This window comes from Erithacus rubecula (genome assembly GCF_903797595.1).
Source record: "Erithacus rubecula genome assembly, chromosome: 3".
NCBI classification, from domain to species: Eukaryota; Metazoa; Chordata; class Aves; order Passeriformes; family Muscicapidae; genus Erithacus; species Erithacus rubecula.
In genome coordinates this window covers 125,146,288-125,169,711 of record NC_136689.1, presented here as the reverse complement: position 1 = coordinate 125,169,711, position 23,424 = coordinate 125,146,288, and the positions used below count along the sequence as shown (strand labels likewise).

General features: G+C 41.1%; 1 protein-coding gene across 1 annotated transcript; it reads left to right on the top strand.

Annotated features, from left to right (window-relative positions):
* Positions 1-501: 501 nt before the first annotated feature.
* On the top strand, positions 502-21,908 carry CDH17 (cadherin 17). Its single transcript, XM_079302533.1, has 18 exons — positions 502-575; positions 733-778; positions 3,449-3,547; positions 4,221-4,358; positions 5,957-6,095; positions 7,295-7,453; positions 8,099-8,298; positions 9,337-9,468; positions 10,046-10,196; positions 10,882-11,097; positions 12,358-12,434; positions 13,543-13,734; positions 14,968-15,212; positions 16,898-17,028; positions 17,903-18,139; positions 20,025-20,141; positions 20,248-20,364; positions 21,203-21,908. Exons 1-18 carry the CDS (start codon positions 526-528, stop codon positions 21,310-21,312), a joined length of 2,556 nt encoding a protein of 851 aa, XP_079158659.1. The 5' UTR covers positions 502-525; the 3' UTR covers positions 21,313-21,908.
* Positions 21,909-23,424: the final 1,516 nt, after the last annotated feature.

Genomic DNA, 23,424 nt, shown 5'->3' with positions numbered 1-23,424 from the left:
ACAACAGGAAGCACCACTGAAAATGGAAGCACAGTATGCCACCTCTTTCCAGAACCAGCCTCATCCTCTTTGTTAAAATCTAGAGGCAGCAAGCAAGTCGGATTGCACTTTGAGAAAACTATATAGTTTTCAGGAGGATGTAACACAAATTTGGGAAATGTGTGCTCAACATTTCTTTGGAAATTGAGGCAGAGAGTGCTCCTTGGAAATTTTGTTTACAGTAGCCATGTTGTTTTAGGGGGTGCAGACACCACAGGCTCCCTTTGCTTCTGCAATCTGCCAGAAGCAGCTGTTTTTTCGGAACCAGAAGACAGATACCACAGGATGATCTCTGCAAGACTTTAGTCCTCTGGTTGTAGCATTTCTTGTTCTCATTGCTTTCAGTAAGTGGAAAGGGAAATGTGTTTGTGGTGCAGAATCATTGCAACGATGCATTTGCATGGTTTGAATTTTTGTGCCGGGTTCAATCTTGGACTCTTTGTGGCTCTCACATGTTGCACCTCTTGCCCCATTGGGCAGGACCTGATGGGCACAGCCCTCCTTGGCAGCCCAGGGTACCACAGGTATCAGTTCCCGTGGGCAGAGTGCACCTGCTCATTCAGGGCTCACTCCTCATCTCTCCCTGCAGCTCCAGGAAAACTCAGCTGTTGCCTTCATTTGCAAATAGACTGGGCCAACTCTCTGGGGCTAAAGTGACTGTCATCTCTTTGCAGGAAGTGAAGTGCATTCCAGTATGCTTAAGCCGTGTGGACTGCAATTTCTGCTCCTCATTCACTCGGTGAGTTACAGTTTTCATTGTTTATCTGTGAGCAAATGGCAAAGGTTGCCTGCAGCCTGGGAGCTCTAATCCTGGGTGTGCCATCTGCAGCTCAGGCTGGCACTGGCGCCAGCACAGGGGCTGTCACTGGGTGTGGAGCGTGTCCCCATGCGGGTCGCCCCACTGCAAGCTAAGAAGAGATCTCAGCCCTCAGGAAAAAAAACTTCAAAAAGCCTAGAAGGCACCAATTTACTTGTTTTGCCTCTTCTACTTCCTCTTTAGATATCACTGTTTCCAAAAGGTGAATTTCACAATAGAAAACGTTTAAACATATTGTAACAAATCACCAAAGAGTGAAAACATCAGTATCATGTGTTCTGCATTATAATCCATACACGTGCTGATGTATTAAATGTATTCTAAGGCATGCAACAGCTCATAGTTTAAATTGTGCATATTAATTATGCATCCTCATTATTTGGTTCCTGTGAATCCCTTTTCAGAGGGCTGGAACTGAAAGGTATCAATTATGCTCTTTATGGACCTTATATATTAATTTCAATACATTTACTGAGGTTTGTAAAGGCTACAGCAGTGGTGACTTCAACTGAAATTAACAGAAAAGATTGAAAAAATACAACAGATTCAAGTTCAGTAAAAAAAGCCTCAGAATATGGAGACCTTGAGGGGTGCCACAGTGAGCACCTCCTTTTCCCTTCCCATTTCACAAGCTGCTGCTTGTGGCAGTGGCAGCCCCAATGAATCCACTCTGCAGACATTATAGCCATCTTCAGAAGAGATTCCAATGGATATGGACCTAGAGATAAAGCCTCTTTCCTCTTCAATCTCCTGAATAGTGATTCATGCTGTAGAAATATGTCTGGAAATAAAATTTATGATCCACATAAAGTAATTTTAATCGACAGAAGTAATATTGCTCACTCGCTTCATAGGCTGCACTTTGAACTTTGCACTTGGATTTTATAGCATCAGTCTTTGTTCCTCCATGGCAGGGAACATGATAAAGCAAAATCTGTCCACAAAATGGCCTCAGGAAAAGCCTCCAGGAGCCAGGTTGTGCCAGTCTGTGTGAAATAAGAATAGCCATAGCAGGTCAGATTCAGGGTCCTGGTATCTGGTCCCTGGCAGAGGCTAGCAGTCAGCATTTTGCCAAAATATTAAAAGGTAGCTGCAAAGTGAATTTTCCTGCAGGCACAAGTATCAGATTTCAGTTATTGATATTATTCTGCTGGCACTAGTGTTCACTAGCATCCCTCCCTCTCTTTCCCAGCTCTCTGCTTTTCTTGCTTTCAAAAGGAGTCACAAAGCCTTGTAGGCAAGCAAGACAGCATCTCTGGCTGTTATTAAGAACAATATGGAATTATTGAAACACTGCTTGTGTCACACACACACACACACACACAGAGCAGTGCTTTGGGGTGAATTGTGCTGAACTTAGCTATGTTTTTGTCATTGGCAGAATTAAGCTTTCCCTTGGTAATATGCAGACTGTTCTTTTCTGTGAGAAATTGAATAGCTGTCCCAGCAGCAATAGGATCAAATCCAGAGGAAAAGTCATGCAGCAGAGAACACACACTCAATTCTGTGGTGTGATGGACAGGGTGGCAATGGTACTCTAAAGCTGTAAAGCAAAATAAATTAATTTTTACTATGGAATTAAAGAAACTTTACTTGTGCAGCCAAATAATGGAGCCCTAATTCTGACAAGCGGATCCTCGGTGTTGTCAAGATAGGTGGTGAAGAGAAGGAATTTGGGGAAGCTTTGTCTTGCCTTTGAAGAAACAGGGTGATTATCTGAACCATAGTGTGAATTGTCTTGTGTGCAAAGCCTGTTCTGAGAGGCTCATTTTTGCTTTGGGTTTTTTGGTTGGAGGCAAGAACAGCCCTGAAATGTCAGGGCAGGAGTGTGGAGGCATTTAAGCACTGGGGATTGTGTGGTTATAAAACTTATAAAAATTTGGCAGAAAAAAACATGATATTAAGTCATTGCTAGTCATTAGGAAGAAAACAGAGGCTAAGGCAGATTTGTATTTTTGCCATCAGGTAAAAGCCAAAGATCTGAAGGACTTGTTTGTTCTCTCTGTGGTTTGCATGCAGTTGATGTGAAGACACAGGGCTCAAGTGGCTTGCCTAGAAGGCTGTGGCACTGAGGGGGTTGGTGTAGGGGCCAGAAAATGATTTTATTTACTGGGGAAATTGCACAGGGTGCAGCCACAGCTCCTGCCCATCCTCAGGTGTGATGTTTCCAGACACACTTGTTTTCACTGGGCTTTGTGGCTCCTGGATGGGTCATGGATGGTCCTGCTGGGGACACAGAGGACATCCAGCAATGATTTTATGAATTCCCTTTTGGTCTCAGTCTACATTCATCTATTTTCTTCTCCTGTTGGCTCTTAAAGGTAGATCCAATCTCATTTAATTATGTAGTGGTGAGAAAAGGGCAGGGCACAAGCCTTTGTTCTATAATTTACTAATAAATGACACTGCTTTTAAAAATTATGTACACTAAAGAAACTGGAGATGTTCAGTGCAAACCTGGAAGTACCTCTGCCATTATCCTATTCCAAAACAGCTTGCAGGAGGCTCAGTGGTGGGGAGCTGCTGTTTGTGTGGGGTGGCAGCAGACACCCCTCAGCTGCTTTCCTCCATCCCTCTCCCTCTCTCTCACAGGCTGTATGGTTCCATCTGGAGTGCCTGAGTGTGAGTGGGCCCCTGCAGGACATGGACTTCTATGTTCAGGAAGGAGGGGGACCACGCATCCTTCACCAGGTAATCAGGCATCTTGTGTTATCCTGTCTGGTGGAAAACCCCACAGCCTGCACACAGAGACCACATATGAAGTGTTGTCCCTGTGCTGGTGGGAAGAGCAGTCCCACAAGAGGATCTGAAACTAATTTTTAATTCCTGTCTCTGGGAATTCAAGAGTCTTCATACAAAGAGCAAGAGACAACCCCCTCTCAAATACAATTTTAAACAAATTAATCCCTGTTTTAGGATATCCTAAGACAGGGATTAATAAAATCAACATTCCTGGAGAATTTCTTTCCATGTAACTTGTGTCATCATTTTCCTTTGACTCTGAGGTTTTCCTCCCAAAGACATAACCACAGAAGGACAGATCCAGCTCCCAGGCAAATGGAGGATCTGTGTCATTTTTTTCCATTCCCGTGCTCAGACAGAGCCTGTCCTAAGCAGACGTTTGCTTTGGAAACAAACTGCAGTTGGGATTTCTTGCAGCATTCAGGAAATAATGTGAAAACTCCTCTGTTGAGGATCAGAAAAGAGCAGACTTGTTTGAGCAGACTCTTGGAACGTCATTCACCCAGCCAAACGCTGTTGGCAATAGATTTTTAACATCACAAAAGCATTAAATTATTTCTATTATGGTGAAAATGCTGGAAAAATCATGATTTTTCCCTCTGTTTTATTTTGGTCATTGTAGTTCATACTTGAACCACCTGCTGTGAGTTTCAGATCATCTGGTGAAAAAGCTGGAATTATTGACATAGACCCGAAGAGAGGCATCCTGTATATCAATGGGTCTCTGGACTGGGAGACCAAACAAGTGCACAAGCTGCAGGTAAAAACTCAATGAAAAAACAGAAAGGAAAAAGTATTCATATACACCCTCTTTTGGTATACCTGATATTAAGAGAAATCTGTTGAAATTTTGAATCCTTTATTTTGCTTAGGTTAACAGGCAGCTTTTTCATTTTTAACACCAAGATTTGCTGGAAGACATATGTTTTTGTAGCTCTCAAAGACTGAACAGGAAAATGCTCCTTAGCAGAGGGAGGCTATGCTGAGAAAACCAAAATTGTGATGTCAATACCAACCCTTTAACTCTCCTAATATGAGGGGAATACTTCACTGGAAGTAAAAGTTGGCCTCATGAATGAGCTTCTCTTGTTATGCTTGAAGGCTGATAGGGTGAATTCCGTATCTGGAGTGGAAAAACAAACTATTACAATAATTTAGAAAGCTTATAATATCCATGATGACAAACTGAGATCAACTCGGTTAGAGTGTGGTGCTAATAATGCCAAAGTTTGATTCCTGTATGGGCCATTCACTTCAGGGTGGGACTTGATGATTCTTGTGGGACTCAGAGTATTCTGTGACTCTGTGAAAGTGTGAATGAAAGACACTTAGGCAGAGAGGCACAGACCTAACCTCTGTCAGGTAACAGCAGAAAGCTGTTTGCCAGATATAGGACTCTAAGAGAGGGAAAAGGTTTGTGTGCTTGTCCTGCTGTTATACCTTTTTCATTAGGATCTCACTGGTGTGAACACTGGTGAGAAAGGGGCAGGGGATAGGCAGTCTTTGGGTCTCAGTGTAACCTGGTCATTTCAAACCATGTCAAAAATGGTGTTGTCATTTTCTGAGGCACTAGCAGCTGAGAAGATGATCATGAGAGGATCAGTATCTGAACAAAGAACATGATGAGTTTTTAGGCAGACTTAGCTGTCTTTCTAAAGCCTAGCACTTCAGGTTTCATGGTTTCATGTTATCAGCTCTAAAGCACCCTTGGATTAGAATGAGGGGACAGTTTCCTAGTCTCAGAAGTTAATAACCCTAAGCATGTGAATCATTTATAGACAAGAAGTGATGACAGAACAAAAACATTTTGCTTGGTTAGGCATAAATACTGATTTTATCTATTATGTGCAAATAAAATGAAGTGTGACAGATGTATGCTTGGTGCTTTAAAGAAGGCTGGAAAATATGTAAAATTGTTTGAAAGAAAGTCAATAGAAAAAAGAATAAATTTTCCTTTGCTAATCATTATATCAGACTACTTATCTGATTTATATTTATAATAGCAATCAGTTATAAATGCTGTATCATATTCAATTTACTCCTTGTTCTTCCAGAAAGTATATATTTCTGTTTAAACAAAAACATTAATTCTGAGCTGTGCAAAAGTACAAGGAGTCTGCTGAAACTGGAAGAGGGAAATTGTCTCTGAGAGGTGTCATCAGAGGCAGGAGTGGGTTATTTTGTATTGTTGGCATTATCTACTGTAGCAAATTTTTGTCAGGGTGCTACAGTGGCAAATTTGTCCTTGTACAAGGAGCTACCCACTGATGGCTCTCACCAGATTTACATCACAGTAAGAGTGACCTGGCATCTGACATAAAATATTTCTTTGCTGTTCCTTCTTTTTTTTCAAATCAGGTGGAAAGTCTGGATGAAAGTGGAAGCAGAGTTAATGGTCCATATACTGTTACAATAAATGTGGAGGATATCAATGACAACCCACCAGAATTTAACCAGACAGAGTACAAAGGAGTAGTGAGGCAGAACTCTCGTCCAGGTAATTACCACCATAATGAAATTAAAATATTACCATTAATAGGAAGGTAGATAAATTAAGCAGGAAAGTTAAGTGGTTGCTATACAAGCTGGAGAAAGATTGTTTTTTCTTCCTGCAGGACTGTACAAAATAAGGATGAAAGCCTTTAAAATATAATGAAAGGGCAAAGAGGTGATCACTATGTGGTGTAAAGGGATGAGTGCAACCAGGAATATTTTTTATTATTTATTCTTTGCAAGTATCACTTAACAGGCAAATGTTGCTGCTCTCTCCATTGCTCTGAAAAAGAAAAACCCTTATGCTAGGAGAAGTTTAAAATTTAAAAGCCACCAAGGACTATACAGAAAGAGAATGCTAAGACTATCTGAATCTTTACATATCAGTGAAGGAAAGTGCCAGGGTAGATATGGGGTGTGTGCTTACCATGACTGATGCTTCTCAGAACACAGGCTGAACCTTAGCATTCAGAAGAGAGTCTTAGATTATGGATTGCAGTGATCCAGTCCAAGAGTCATGCAAGTATCAAAGAGCAGTTTGAGACTGACACCTTGGAAATTAAACAAAGGACTCATACAGCTGTTATTGCTGTGGATATGGACTCAAGAAGAAACTTCTGCTAATGAATATGCATACAGACCTCCATGGGGTCAGAAAATCATTCTGAAACATATTACTGTGTTCCTAACTGCATCCAAGTCAAATAGATTTTGAATGTTGCACTGGTGTTCAAAAGGTAAAAGTTGAGTTATATTACTGTGTATTTCCATTTTTTTTCACTGGATGGTTGTTCTTTTATTATATCTGTGTCACAGGACATATGCCATGTTTAGCAAGGTGCTTTGGGTTTAACTGATTTGTGTAAGAATCTACAAAGTGGCCTTAAGGAGAGATCCCAGTGAGCTGAATGCTGGGTTCAGGCACTTTTGTGTGATAGAGAGCTCTTTTGATTTAACTGTCACCTTCTTCATCTACTGGTCACCACACCTACTGTGATCCTACTAAGAAGAGCTGGTGGAGGGCTGACATGGGATGGCATACAGCAGTGTAACCTCTGCACACAGCTTCCCATGAGAGATGCATTAGGGAGCCATGGCAGCTCCCCATAAGTTGCTTTCCTGGTTTGAGAGCTCTGCTGAAATGGGTTATATGTTAAGGTTCAGTCTCTTTTCTCAGCACTGTTTCTTCTCCAATCCAAACAGGCAAGCCCTTCATGTATGTCTACGCCACTGACCGTGATGATCCTAAAACTCCCCATGCACAGCTGTCATACAGCATTTTACATCATTTTCCCAAATATTTTGAAGAAATGCTTTTCCAGATTGATAATGAAACTGGAGCAATCTCACCAACCAAGACAGGTACGTAAAAAGATTCTTGTTTGCAAAGAGCGAGTTCTGGGGTGTGCATAGGAATAAAACAACACCACAGGTCTGATGCTCCATTTGAATAAATGTAGTCAGTGGGATAGACTCCATGAAAGCCCTGGTTTTGGGGAACTTGTTTTTTGTCCCAGCAAATTCAAGGGAAGCTAGCAGAAATGGAGATTGAGATTGAAAAGTACACTGAGAAGAGAGATGGACCCTCTGGCCTTCAGGCCTATACTGTGTCATATCTTGGAATTAATTCTCTGCCTTGAAATCTAGAAACCCAAAAGCAGTAGCATGAAAAATCCAGAGAAAACTCAGGTGGACACGTGATCTGAACTATATTGCAATGATTTAGAAACACTCATCTGATCGACTGGGCTGAACAGGTGCCTGACTGGGGAGAGGGCACAAAATGAGACCACAGCACAGAGGCCTCATGTGATTCCATCCATATGATGCTATGCTGCATCATTCAGAGAGCTCAGAGGAGGTGGCTTGCTGAGGTTTGCCCCAAAGGATCATCTGAGGAAGAAGTCTGGAGCAGCTAAAGAACCACAGTGCATGCAGAAGGCAATGGGCAGATGAACATCCCCCACAGCCTGTGTCATTTCTCTTGACTCTTTGCTCTGTCTCCAGGCTCTTATTACTTGGACCCCCTAAAGCAGGACACCTTCACACTTGTTGTGTCCGTGAAGGACATGGGAGGGATGACAACGAACGCTTTCGCCAACAGCGTCGATGTGGTCATCACTGTGATGGAGAGCCTGTGGAAAGCTCCCTCCACCATCCACATCAAAGAAAACTCAACCCAGGCCCACCCTGTCAACATCACCAAGGTTGGGTCCTTGACCACACCCCCTGAACTTCTTGTGCCACAAAATTGTTTCCTCACAACTAACTGTGAAGGTGTTCCCCCTGAATTCAACACCAGGTCCTTCAGAAGGACTTTGACACCTCGCACATGTAATTTTAATGACATCCTTTGGAAATGATTGTTAATGGAGGTGTCATTGACTTTTTGTTAGAATGAAAGTTAATAGTTTGAAGGTGACTGAGATACAATCAATACAAACATTAGAGTGACTGGACTTTGTCTTTCAGTTTGGGAGCAAAATCCAGTCATGGGTCCTTCAGGCTTTGAGCAAGCCAAGAGTTTGTTGGAGCTTATTTGAGGTTGGCTTCTTCCAGCTGCAGAAGAGCAGGGCAGGGAACCAGCTCCACAACACTCAGGGACACCTGCTGTGACCAGTTTTGTATATGCAACACAGCTGCCTCATCAAAAGTACCTAGAATGGGCTTAAACACCCTCCTGCATTCTCTCTGTATTCCTGTTTTCACGATTCAAGTGCAAAATATTTTGCTGATAACTGCAGGCCAATAGCAGTGTACACATCAATACATATTAACTAGCAGGCCAACAGCCCTTCAGAAATATTTGACTTTGAAAAATGCCTTGGCAATAACACCCCCAATGCTGTCATCCCTTGAACATGACAGGATTCCACTGATCCTGTTCACAAGAGTAACTGGCTTAGTGCTATTCCCACTGGCCTCAGTGACAACCCAAGGAAGTCCAGAATGAAAACAGGCAGAGGGAAGACTGACATGTAAGAGTGCACCCATTTTGGGGTCACTTTTATATAAATTTCATGTGGTAGCCAATGGCATGTTGATTCCTCCTAGGGGAAAATGAAATGGAGCTGCTTCTATATAGAATATAAACCTTAATACTGACTCCATTAATTTGCCAGGCTGTGTACTTCATTTAATTTTAAATGTGTGGCACTCCAGAAAAGAACCTTCCTCATAAGCTTTGATGAATGTAAAGGGTGTGCATGCACTTATTTTTTGGCTTTTTTTTTGTTTTGTTTTAGGTGCAGTCAAATGAACCAGATGTAATTTATGACCTTTTTGAAAAAGAAAAGCTTCCAAGGCTCCCATTTTCCATTAGCAAGGATGGGATTGTTTATGTGACTGAACCATTGGACAGGGAAGAAAAGGATATGGTAAGTAAACACATAAAACTTCACTGATGGCAGAAATCACAGCAGGAAGTTAATTATTGGTGTGGGAGTAAGTATGAGAATGTTCAATAGAAACGAAGGGGGAATGGGGAAGGGGAGAATAGATAAAATTTTTTGTCCTTGCCACTTTTGTGTAGGAATGATGTGATATATGTGGAAGTTCATCCACCTACTATACTTTAAATAGCCTTCAGGTTCTCACCCTAGAGTGGCTCTGGCAGCAGCAGTCACTGCCCAATCATTTGTACAATGCAGAGCATGGACCAGCTCTGGCAGGGCTGCAGGTGCATGAGTAAGAGGTAGGCAATGGGAAGTGTGGAGTGCAGGAGATCTGGAGATTTCAGATCTACTTCAGACCTCAGAGACCACGGACTTTAAAACCTTTTGAGAACTCAGGCTTCAGAAACTAAGGGGAATGGAAAAGTTCTGATTGAAACAGAGAGAAAATACTGAACAAACTCATGAGAGGACATTTCATATTCCCCTAGTTACATACTAAAATGCAAAATATTGACACAGTGGACATTTAAACCATCTAATTAATATATTTTTGTTGCAGTATACATTCTTTGTGGTGTCAAAAGATGGCATGGGAGAACTGGTGGAGAAGCCTTTGCAAATTCAAGTTATTGTGGATGACATCAATGACAATCCCCCTGTGTGCCAGCAGGACCTCACTATAGTTGAAGTTCAAGAAAATGAAAAGGGAGGTAAGAAAAGAGCTTCTGTTAATTTATACATCTCTTTGTAGTCCTGTTGTTTCCAGCTGTGTGTGAATGAAGCTGGAAATTCTGATCCCAAAGATTAAGATGTGTCTGTCCCAGGGAAATATTTTCATGTGCAAATAGTCCTCCTGTTTCCCCTTCAATAATTCCTGTGGAAAGAATTTCAAGAACCTGAGAAGGACAGGCTCAAACACCTATTTTAAAAATGCTGTTTTATTTAGAATATACAACTGTATCTCCCCACAGATTTGGACAGCTGCTTAGACTGTGTAAAGAAAAACACATCTTTTGTTACCAATACAAGAGATTTTGTTCTTAAAGTGATATAAGCCCTTTTTCCCTCATCCAGCTGCTCCTCCAGCTAATGCCTTTGACTTCAATGGACCATTACTAAAATCTGTCCAATGTCTTGACATCAGTCATTTGGTTTCAGGACTGAAGAGTCAGCTGTTACAGTCTTTTGGACTTCCCTAACCAGTGTGTTTGGTTGCTAAAGGAAAAACTCCCAGAAGTGAAATGATTGTGTCCATTTAAGTATTTTCCATGCAGCTTTACTTTTATTGACCTTTTACTCTTTGCACTGGCATCACTGTTGTCACAGTGTACTTCTGTGGAGAAATGGGACCACTGCATTATCTATAGTCTGACTCTGATCTCTGCTCTGCTATAGGAAGTAATATTGGCACCGTGCTTGCTACAGACATGGATGAAGAGGGCAGCTTAAACTCTCGTCTGAAGTTTCATATCCAAAGTCAGGAACCTGAATATCCCTCAAACAATCTCTTCTATATTCAGCAAGACACTGGGACTTTGCATTTAACTGGTGCTTCCTTAAACAAGCGTGATTCAGCCAAGTATTCCTTGAAGATCCTGGTGTCAGACCCACGTATGTAATGCCTGCTGTTATACATTGGAATAACTCTGTTCTCACTGGCATGACTTGTGTTCAGTGTCCCAGGGGTGTGGGGAGACAAGGAGGGTTTGCTGAACAGGCAGTAGCACTGAGAGCTGTCTTGCTCTGGCATGGTTTTTGCCCTATTCTTGAGATGCAGGGAGATTAATCATGATTCATAATGCAAGCATGGAAGGGAACCAGCTCTAGGACAGAGAGTGGCTAAATTGGGAAGCTTGTTAACAAGTACTTCAGTAAGAGATTTCCTTCCACAGGGGGAAAAAAAATGAAGAAATCATAATTGTGGTTTTCCCCCAGATCTTTCAAAGGGACTTAACTGAAAAAATAATCAAGAAATTAAACACAGCTGCTCAGACAATCCAGATAATGTTTTAAAACATTAAGAGAAAATGAATCTGAAATTAAACTTCAAAAATAATCTTATCCCTTATGTAAATTGCCAGGAGCCCTTTGTGATTCACTGAATGGAAAGGAAATCAAACTCCATACCAAACCTTAAAGCTTTGTGCTGGAGTCCCTACAGTCAGGCAGAACTTGTGCATGAAGGAACTGGCATGTAAAGAAAGAAGTGTGACATGTCTGTAAATGAAATGGCATCATTTTGGCAGATGTTGGAAAACCTTCCAGAGGGAGAAGCTGGTGATTTTTTGGGGGCGCTTATTTGAATTCTATCTGAACAATGTTGTTTAGAATTTTCTTTAACTTTCAGCTCATGAAATACGTTCATAAAACACTAAAACCCATCTATATATGGCTCTATTATGCTTTCAAAAGCACAGACTGCCATTGCTATGGGTGCCCCTGCTCAGGTAGGGATTAGATTCATGTGGATCTGAAGTTTAAGTCTGGCTGTAACAAAACTGAGGGTGCTGCCTGATGACCAAGAGGACAAGGGAGCATTAACAACCCAGAGCTTACTTTTTGACATTGAAAGGTGCCACTGAGATGGCCAGCACAATTCATAGCTGTCATTATCCTGGTAAACAGATATGGTTTTAAAAAGTGAGGGAAACGAAACAGGATGGGATGGTGCTGAAGAAATTGGGAAGATCAATGGTAAGATAGAAAGTGAGGTTATCATTGGCTAAGAAATATCTGAAAAGCTTTTCTCAACTTAGTGCTTAGATTGGGCAATCTGGCAGTGCTCACTTTTGCTCACAATGAACCCTTCTGGAAGAAGGGTTATTTTTGGTAGAAAGGCTGGTGTGACGTTGTTTGTCTCTTTCCATGCAGAATTCAAAACAGTCTGTGATGTGGAAGTACATGTCATTGACATCAATGATCAAATTCCCATCTTTGAAAAATCAGATGTGAGTATTTTTAACACCATTTTGTATGTTCCAATAACTTTTGACAAGTGTTTGAGCATACCTTCAATGTCTATAGAACGTCAGTGGGAAGTTAGACATTTACAAAACAAGTAACAGAGTAACCTACTAGGGAAAATAAAGGAAGAAATTATTCTATTAAAGCAGTTTATTCCAGAAATACAAGTTTTGAAGGGAAAGGGGGAAGAAAAGGCTTTAAAATCAATCAAACAGCTAAGTGGAAAAAAAGCTGACATCTCCCAAATACCTTTCCAAACACAGCACTAGTGCACCCCAAACAGCCAGAAGGTGAATGGGAATCAAAAGCCCTTTGTGGTTTGGCCAGAAACATTGGTCCAGAGATCCATGCCCAAACACATACCTGATTCCAGGATGAGTGTCAGGCTCTTGCCTTTTCTCTGGTGGAGGTGCTGGCATCTGGCAGAGACCTGCAGATATTTTGTGACTTCTGCCTGATGGCCAAGCCTCCTGCAGACACTGGAGTGGCTGAAGTACGTACCCAGAGGTGTCCCAGCTCCCACCATTCCTGCAGGCCAGGGAGGTGCTGGACTCAGGAGAGCTGTCTGGCCTATCACAGTTGTCCTTTTGGGAAGCTGTGCTGGTTTTTGGTCCTTGCAGACTGCATTGCCCAGCCCTCTGCTGATGGCAGCACAGTCACATGCAGACAAAGTGCCTGCATAGCAGGTTTTACATGTCACCTCAAGGTCTCAGTCCAGGACCCAGTCTCAAGGTGAGGCTTCTGGGCAAGGGCACACATTAAAGAGTCAGCAGAGACTATGTAGCAACAGTCTATGGTACATGAAGCACACAAATATTGAACAGTGAGTGGCCAGGATGCTCACAGGGTACAGAGAAGCTGTACTATCCCTGCTGCGTGATCATGGGCTGGTTTTGTCAGAAAAACTAAAGATGTGGGACTGGTGCTGTACTAGTGGCACTGACATAGATCCCATCACCTATGGTAAACGGGTGCATGTGGGTCAAAATCCATCCATGCATGTGGGTTGCAAGCTTGTGGCTGTGCTGAAGTTTTTATCCACAAATGGTGCTCGGTGTATCATGTTTCAATGATGCCCCTCTCTCTCTTCAGTATGGTAGTGTGACTTTGGCAGAAAACACCGCAGTAGGAACTGTGATATTAGAAATTCAAGCTACTGATGGAGATGAGCCTGCCACAGGGAGCTCCCTCATTGTTTACCACATGAAGGAAGGTGATCCAAACAACACGTTCATCATAGAGACCGACTCTGAAACAAACCGAGGCTTCGTCAAGATTAACAAGGTGAATAGATGGATTTTACTATTCTCCTTTAGTGTTACTTATTTGTCACACAGAGTTACAGCCCTGGTACTGATTTGTGGGGAGGATGTTCATTGGTGGTGGGATGGGGACACCCTAAGCATGGTACAGAGGCTCCACTTTTGGACTCAGGCTCTGTGCCTGTGCAGAGCTCACACACACCTATCCTCCTGCCTGTGCTGTGCCCTCACCACCCACACCACCAGCAGCTCCCTCCACTGGCTCTGCTGCTGGCTGCTTCTCCAGAAGAGCAGGCTCTGACCAATGAACTAGGTCTTTATGCACCATAAAGACAAAAAGAAATTACATTATTTGAGTGATTTTGCAGCAACATTTCTGGGCAAGAAAAAGCCAGCTGATGCTTCCATGGGCTGTGGTGGGAGTGGTGGGCTGTGACAGGGCAGATTCTCCTCCCTGCAGTTGTTCTGGCCATTAGTGGCCTTTGCAAAGCAATTGCAAGTGTAGCCAGCAAGTCTCAATGTCAGCATGGAGACACAGTTTGCTCCTGATGAGGCAAACATTAACTGTGAACAAGCCAGGGACAGTGTGTGCTGCAGTAGGTGATACAGCCCATATGTTGAATGCTGGAGACAGGAATGTAAGGAACACTTTTTCCTGTATCTATCAATTTCAACAGCAAAATTGCTCTCCCTTTGAAGTTAGCCTTCTCAAGGTGCTTGGACTATGCATCCAGAAAACCCATCACTCATTTTCCAAGGAGTGCCATACTGTGTGCATCCAGCTCGTGTGCTGCCACCATCCCAAGTGCAGACAGAGGAATGTTTGGTGGACCATCTTCAGGATCAGCCTCAGCCTCATTTTTTCCCAAGGAGGGTGTTGTGAGAAACTCTGTGTTGTAACAACCCTCGCATGACTTTTGGCACCCTGAGGTCATTTGAGGCCTTTTCATACAGAGCTATAAATACTATTTCTGTAAACAGGATATTGTTATTAAACTTAGTTGGGCAGGTGGCAGCATTATTAGAAAATGCAGTTGCTGAGGAGGCCTCTAAACAGTCATATGGTTTCATTTAAATCGACCATTCCCAGTATCATTTTCGGCTGACAGCTCTCACTTATTTTGCCTATATTTGGGATGCAATCTCCTCCTTGAGAAGAGGGGGACTTTGTAATTTCTCTTTGGAGGCCCCCACAGCAGCAGAGCCATTGCTTCAAAAATCTTTTTTTTTTTTTTTTCTTTTCTAATTCATCCAGGCTCTTGATTTTGAAGCAATGCCTGTGTACAACCTGGTGATCAGCGCCACAAACCCTGAACCTCTGGTGGAAGGAGTGCAGTACAACGACAGCTCTCTTGCCAAATTTAACCTTATTGTAACAAATGTGGATGAGCCACCTGTTTTCCAGAAGCCAGTTTACAAAACAGAAGTGTCTGAAGACATTCCTGTCAATACCTTGGTCATGACAGTGGAGGCCTATGATCCTGAAGGGGATTCTGTACGGTAAAAAGGAGTGACTGTGACTGATTCATTAATTGAATTCAAGGGTTCAAAAATTGTTCTAAAGGAGGTGCAAGGAAAACATGCCCAATACTTGGCAAGTGGAAAAAATACTGTTTTTACAGAAGTCTCATCTCCTTGTAGAAGGTGGATGGGGGAGGCTCAGTGACCTACCTGAGACAGACTGCTGGTTGAAAAATCTGCTTTTCTAACCAGATTTCTCTCTGTGATGTGACAAACATCAGCCTTGAAACAGGAAGCCACAAGGGAAGCAGGCTAATTTATATCTCCAGGAGAAAGGTAGAGCTGGACTGAGAATAACAAGGTTCCATGTCCATAGTGCCTTTATAAAAAAAATGAAGCATATACTGTGTAGCCCTGAACCAGTAGCTGCTTTTCATGTCATGTAGGAAACCACCAAAATACACAACCTCAACTCTATAATTGAAAAATAATTAATTTTCTTTCCTAGCTGTCAGAGATGACACACATCTTTCTGTTGTGGATGCAAAGCTCTGTGCAAGACAACTCCTGTGCTGTGTTGCATGGTGTAAATGTACTTTACACAGTAGAGTCAGATAGGAGAATTATTTGTGACTTCTGCTGTACAATTCCCAGCTGGAATGCTGGACAGATCAACTCAAAATAAACAGTTCCTGAAATTTAACTAAAATTCAGCAAATAACCAAGTGGTTAATGGAGTTGCACAATATGACTCTCAGACCTTCTGTGGATTCTTATTCCCAGAGATTTCTCATCTGGCTTTCTACTTGTCCCTAACTTTTGGGAACTTATCATGTTTGGCTTTCTGTCAAACTAGTTTGAAAGTGAGCCACATAGCCCAGAAGCTCTGGGAGATGATGACAGAGACACATGACAGGAATTCAGATATACATACACCATATTTCTGCTCAAAATAGGTTAAAAGATGTAAAATAAAAAGTATAAAAAGTAGATGTACAAGCATGCTGTTTCTACTGTAAGGGTACTGAAAGAACAAAAACATTGAAAGAGAAGGTCGGGTCACTTCTACTCAGGCAAGTGCCTGTGCTTTAACTGGGTCATGTGTTCATGGTTAAATTTGTGTAAGTAAATACCCAGGGACCTTGGTGATTTTTTAAACAATGATATAAATGTAATGATGTGGTGATGCTTAAAGCACTCTCTGTTCCAAGGCAGTTCCAGGCTGCTCCAGATTGGCAGAAGATATTCACCATAGATCTCCTTGGGGTCCTGGTCCTTCTCCATGCACAATAGGGTGCCTGGCCCCTCTGCCCCCCAGCCCTGGCCTTGTGCCCCCATCAAAACCAAGGTGTGGGAGATGTCATGGGGTGAGATGGACATGGGATTTGGACAAATCACACTCCTGGACTAGAAGCTCAGTGCCATCCCAGGTTCCCCATTTAGAAGGAAAGTGGAATTACAAACACACAGGCTGCAGCAGCAATGGCATTTCTGTGGTTCTGGTCTCACCCATATTCTGGATGATTTTGGCCTCTCTTCCTCTGTCTGTGTCTCTGGTTGGCTGTGGCACTGTAGTACTGTGACTCTTCCAAGAACTCTCTTTGAGTACAACTATAATCAAGCTTCTTGCATAAAATCAACAAATAAGTATTTGCTTTGTTGGAATTTTTTCCCAGTTTGTAACAGTATATGTGATTTTTTTTTCCCCCTATTTCTTTCCAAAGATACTCCTTGGAAGGTGATGTGAGAAAATGGCTGAGAATTGATTCAGTCACTGGGCAGGTATACACTGCTTCCCTTTTGGATAGAGAAAAAGAAGGAATATACTCAATAGAAGTTGCTGCGTCAGAGCTAAGTAAGTGATGAAACAATTAAGTATACACACAGGGGAATCCCCTGTCCTTACTCTTTTATGAGGAATTATCATACCTACCATGACTAAACCCATGCCATGAAAAGTACTGGAACATATCATCTCAGATATACATCCTGTGGTATATCCTTAGAAGTATATATTTCTTAAGAATTTAAATTTCTTGCAGAAATCTTGATGCTGTAGATAACAAAGATTAAAATAGCTTTCAGAAGTTGGGCATGGTCTTATATTTGCTTGAACCACATGACATATAGAGACAATTCTAATTTTTACACTGTTTTCAGTATTAATATTTTCTGCTACTTTTTTCTCTACAGCTATGAAGATTTTAGTCTTTCTCCTAGGTATGGTTAGGCTTTCCATACTTGGAAACCAATTTGAAACCTTCTAGAGAATTTCATTTTATTATAATTAAAATAAATACTCTCTCAAGTCTGAAATGTATTTGGACTTCTAGTTCCAGCCATTAAAATCTTTCAGTTTTGGATTGCGTTTCCTGTATATAGAAGAGGGATGGGAAACTCAAGGCATGTCATGCTTGAGAGTGCTCCTAAGAGCACTGGCCACTTCAGATGTGTCTGCTTGCCAGACATGATGGATTTGACAGATTATTAGATATGATCTGTCTTCTTTCCCTTGCTGTAGTTAGCAAGAGCTGGTGGTAAATTAACCATGCTAGTTAAAAAGTAGTGTCAGCTACCACAAATCCCTCAGGACTTCCTGAGACCTTGTTTCTGCAGCCTTCAGACAGAACACCACCTCTCACTGTGTACATGTGTGATAGCTGCAAATGCTAGCCCAGAGTGTAAATCCAGGATGTGCATGTAACTCTGCATTCTGTTAAACTCGACAGATAACGCAGCTCAGAAATCCAAAGCGTTCTTGGTTCTACAGTTACGTGATGTGAATGACAACCATCCACAAATAGCTACAGATAATCCTACTTTCTTCTGCTACCCGGTCAGTGGAGGAGAGAAAACTCTTATTCAAGCTGTTGATGCTGATGAACTGTTTTTTTATTCAAAATTCACTTTTTCCCTTGCGAATGAGATGAATGCAAGAAATAATTGGGAAATCTCAAAATACAATGGTAAGCTGATACAGCCATTCTTGCAATGATATGGGACTCACTTGGTACTGTGGTGAATATGAAGAATTACAGAATTCCTTTTCACTCTCATTATTGCACAACCAGTGTTCCATATAGAAAAAAATTGGGTTGTTGAGAACGCCAAAGTCATTAATTATTTTTTGCAAGAGATAAAACCTAGTATGTTGCAAGATATAATTTCATTATTATTTTTGAGAGAAGCATGTAAGTATGAAATATATATGTGTTTAACTAACACCAATCACTGCTGAAAAAGAAATAGAGCAGTTTGCAAACTGTGCATTTCTGATACTTCATGTGTAAAAGGAAGTCCTGCCTCACATAGTGAATGGACCTTTTAAAGGGGACAGTAAACACATGAATAAGTGCTTGGTTGATAGAGCCTGTCTGAATTAATAAAACATTTTTGATTAATTGTCCCACTAGAGAAAGCTGGATTGCCACAAATTTAAAGTTATGAAAGAATACATAATAATTTAAAATTCAGGACTTGGAGTAAACAGTCAGCTCTTGCAGTGAAGGGAGTTCATGTGTGGTTTTCCAAAGTTTTTTTGCTGGGATCTTCATAACTCAATACATATGGGTGTGCAATGAGAAGGGAAAGTTTACTCATTGTACAAGTTATTCAAGTAGGCACCAAGTGTGAAGAATATCAGAACAGTCTTCCAAGACTGAGTTGGTTGAACAATACAATTCACAGGTGCTAGTGAACCCTGGACTCCCAAATTCACTTTTGAATTTTGAATGGGTGCTGAGCTGGCCATTATCAGCCAGGAAAGAGACCCATGAGCAGCTCCATGGAAATGTGAGATCAGCTTATCAGCAGTATTCAGAAAAACAGATCAAATATTGAGGATTACCAGGAATCAACCAGAGAAGAAATCTGAGGACATCATTATGTCCCTGTGTCAATCCATAATTTCTTCAAGTTTTGAACTCCAGTCTCTCTATGTCCATAAACCACTGTGTAACTGGAAACAGGTTTAGATAGGGTAACAAGGATAGCCCGAGTTATAGAGTGGCCTGCAAAGTACAAGCTACTACTTTTTATCTTGGAGGACAATAGGGAAAAAATACAATAGAGAGATATAAAATTATGAATTCTATGGTCATGGTGGCAAAGGGTTCATCCTTTGCTCTCTCTTCCAGTGCACAAACCCGGGACCCTCAAGTGAAGCTTGTGGAGTTATTTCCAGTGCAGGTAGAATGAGGAGGTTGTTTACTTGGGAACATGCTGTCACAGGGTGTTGTCTATACAGAAATTTTCTACAAATTCAAAGCAAGAAATTCCATTTTCTCAAGAAGTCCCTGACTTGAAAATGTTTAAAGGGTGAGAGGGCATTAGGAGAAAATAAAATACATGCTTGCTTTTTTCATGGTAATCTCTATTTGTTCTGGAGACCAGATACATCAACAGACCTGTGATCTGATCCAAATGACTATTATTACCTTTTCCAGTTTTTAAAGAGTCTTAGATGTGACAGTGTAAGTTCACTAGAAGGATGGTCTGTCCCACATTTCCTTGGGTACAATTTAAGCTGGTTATGGTCTCTATGAGTATAGGGGACTATTCCTGGTCTAGATAGGATGTTATCAGTGTAGTACTACCCAAGGTCATATTTGGCCTGGTATACAAATTAGGAGGGAAATTTTATAGTCATATTATGCTGAAGGCCAGACTAGGCTTCTTGGTATTCCCTTTTTACTTAATGTCTGCAAACCAATGAGATCTTGGAAGACATAGAGGAAAACAGGAATTACTATCATGTGCAAAGTAGCCTTTAAAAAAAGAACATTTGCAGCTGGTATGAATGTTGAACTATCTTTCTTGTGCTGACATGAATGTCCCATTTCCTACTTGCAGCTACTCATGCCTACCTGTCCCCCAAACATGGTAACTTTGAAGAGAAGGTGTATGATGTTCCAATAATACTTAATGACAATGGAAAGCCACCTTTGGAGAACAAAGTGAATCTTAAAGGTAATCTGTGCACAGAGCTACTAGCTTCAAGATAGCATTTACATTTATAAATAACCAAATGTGACCATTAAAATTCTCATTAACCTCATGGCATTTCCTTTTGCAGTAAGCATCTGCAAGTGTTCCAGTGAAAATTCATGTTTTATTGAGATAGATCGTCAGCACTCCTGGCCAACCGCTGGGCAGGCAATTGGGATTCTACTTGGGGTCCTGCTCATCATTGGTAAGTCACTTCTTGGTTGATTTGATCCAGATCTCTGAGATATGATGATGATGCTGCATTTCTGACACTAATTCACTTGTTGGGTGATGATTTGTCATGCATGTTGCAGAATGAGTGAAAGAGGGAACATCCCATGATTGTGTATCATGATGCTGCAAACTTCTGTTTTTGGTTGCAAGAAAAACATCCAACAGCACAACAACCAGTTAGGGCAGAAGAAACTGCTGAACTTGTAGCATAATATCATTTAATTACTGCCTTATGCCTGTCAGGGAGGGGATTTGAGCTTTGTCTTGGGCATCCAGATTATAGTGAAAGTGAAGATTCCTACTTAGGATATCTATACCTGTAGCTTATATAATTTTATTCACCTATTTCAGCTTTGCAGATTTACATCATTCAAATTCATTTTAATATTGATAAAGAGAAAATAAATTTATATACAGTGTATCAAGTTCATCATGATTTTAAAAGATTAAGCTATACATTATATATATATGTATGTATATAAGAGGGATTGCATCTCAAGGCAAACATGACAAATCACTGTACAGAGGGAGGGGGGATAAAATAGACACTTTGCAATCTGGTCAGATCCTAGAGGAAAAGTTTTCCTGTGGGATGAAGGTCTCTGAGCCCCAAGGCCTCTGATCCTGCCCAGCAGTGTGTTGGATCCATGCTCATAATCTCCTGCTGCACAGCCCTTCCTCAAAGCTGTTTATTTTGTTCAAGAGGCAAAGCACTGTGGATATTACAGAGCAGTGTCATGGCCCTTGCTGGAACATCTTTTCAGAAAGTTTTCTTTTCCTTTTACAGACAAACACTCTCTGTTTTTCAGGTGCCATTGTAGCTGGAGTGTTTATCCACATGAAACACAAAGAGAAAAAAAATGGAAAGAGCCAGCCCAAAGATGCAAAAGATAATGCTGAACTGAACAGACTGGCTTAATGACTGTTTCCTCAAGAGACAAAACATCCCTTTGTGCTGTGAATGAGTGAACTGTGAAGCTTCCAAAGCCCAGAGGTGTATTATCACAAGCAGATAAAAACATGCAAAAGTTGACTCTCAGGGGTTTGGCCTCACTTTTGTACATAATACTGTTCAGTCATAAAACATAAAACACATGTAACCTTCAGCAGCAGCCATTAATAAGCATATCAACTTGGTCTGAAGTGTTAACTCATGACAGCACCAAATGCTGAGCTCCTTCAGGGATCTGTACCTGGGACCTGTGTCCTTCATCCGACAACCAAAGTAAATATGGATTTAGCAGAGGACTACATTTTGTCAACTGCCCATATTTGTCTCTTTCCAACTCAGTAAGTCTTTGAAGAGAAGATTGGGGAATAAAGTCCTGTACTACATTTGAAGATATCCCAGGAAGTTGTAGGAATCTCTGACTCTCAGGAAAGAAGATCTCAAATTTACTGCTATTTGTAATCTGGGTCAGGCCTGCTTCCATTATGCTGAATGTGTACTATCCATGTGGCATTTCATTTTTTCTTTTTTGATATCCCACAGAGTAAAATCAGACTATGAAGCACCATTACAGTTTCCAAGTTAAGGTTTCCCTATGCTGAGTCATGTGGGTAATAGGCTGTTTTATCATACCACTGCACATATTTCTCTTGTCCCCTACATATAAGAATAAAAATGTTCTTTAAAGAATTTAGTCCCTCCTTATTTTATGAAATAAATAAAAAATAAGAGAGTGCATGAGAGCAAACCATTGATGCTTGTTCTCTATTGTATTTAACCCTTACTTTCACATAATATGGATTAAAAATGGCTCTTGGCTAGAGTGATATGTGTCCAGCTGATTCAAGATGCAATGATTGCTGGAGTCACTTCTATCCTAGTTACAGGAAAATGTATTTGAACCCAGGGTGACAGTCAGAGAAAAAAGCCTTTCTCCTGAGAGCATGCCTATAGAAGGGCATTTTGGTGACAGTTGGAGGAAGGCTTTTCTTTTAAGCTATAAATAAAAGCTGACAAATATTGTGTTAAACTGAAAAGACAATATACTTTTGAAGACATTCAAGAAAAGGTCATATGGAAAAGAGTATATTTGTTTATCCAGGATTTTTTTTAATGGCTTTTGCATGCAGCACAGAACTAGAAAGAAAAGAGCACTTTTTTGGTAGCATTGCATTTATAATAGGTTTTCCTAGAATGCTGCCAGCAAAAACGTTGCTTTTGGGCTTCAGCAACATAACCCAATTGTTGTACCTCCTGCCCCAGCTTCCCCAGCTGTTGGAGCTCTGTTATTTGCTGGGGGGCTCACTGCTGGAATGTATTTATTTTATGATGGGAATGTAATCCATTATATTTGGAAAGTATGACATTCAGTTACGTCAGTGTGTCCAGGGATTAAGATTAGTATATTGTTTTATAAATAAAGGAGCCAAAGTTCAGCAGTCGTTGTACTTGTGTGTACCAACACGGCTTTATCTGAAGATGGGGAAAATGTGCAGAAGTTCCACTTTGCTCTATCACCCTGACCTCTCTTTTTGTATTTGCTGAGTTTACTCAAGTGCATCTCCTATTTTGAACAATTTCTTTTCTGAAGAAGGGTCAAAAAATTTCTTTCCTCATTTACCTACACTCAGGACCGGTTTGACAGCAGGACCTTGTCCCTGTCCCCAGCCTAAAAGTGATTGTGTTCCTTGTGTCTCATGAGGAAATTCACTGCACCTCTCCCACCTGCCCACAGACTGGTGCAAAGCACAGCTCCTCAGACAAGCAAAAAATGTTCCCCCCTCCTCAGGGTCTTAAACATATTTTCAGTCTTGAAGACTTTTAGTCTCCATGTGTTGGGAATCAGCCCTCCTGTGGGTATTTACTGAATGTTGATCACATGTGGCAGCAGAGTCTGAAGGAAACCACCTTGGGGTGTTTCTTCTCTGGCATATGCTGGCAACCACTGCTTCTTAGTGCTTCTCATCCTGTTCAAACTTAAACTAAATTTAAATTTAAAAAAAATAAATTAAACGAAAAGAAAAGAAAAGAAAAGAAAAGAAAAGAAAAGAAAAGAAAAGAAAAGAAAAGAAAAGAAAAGAA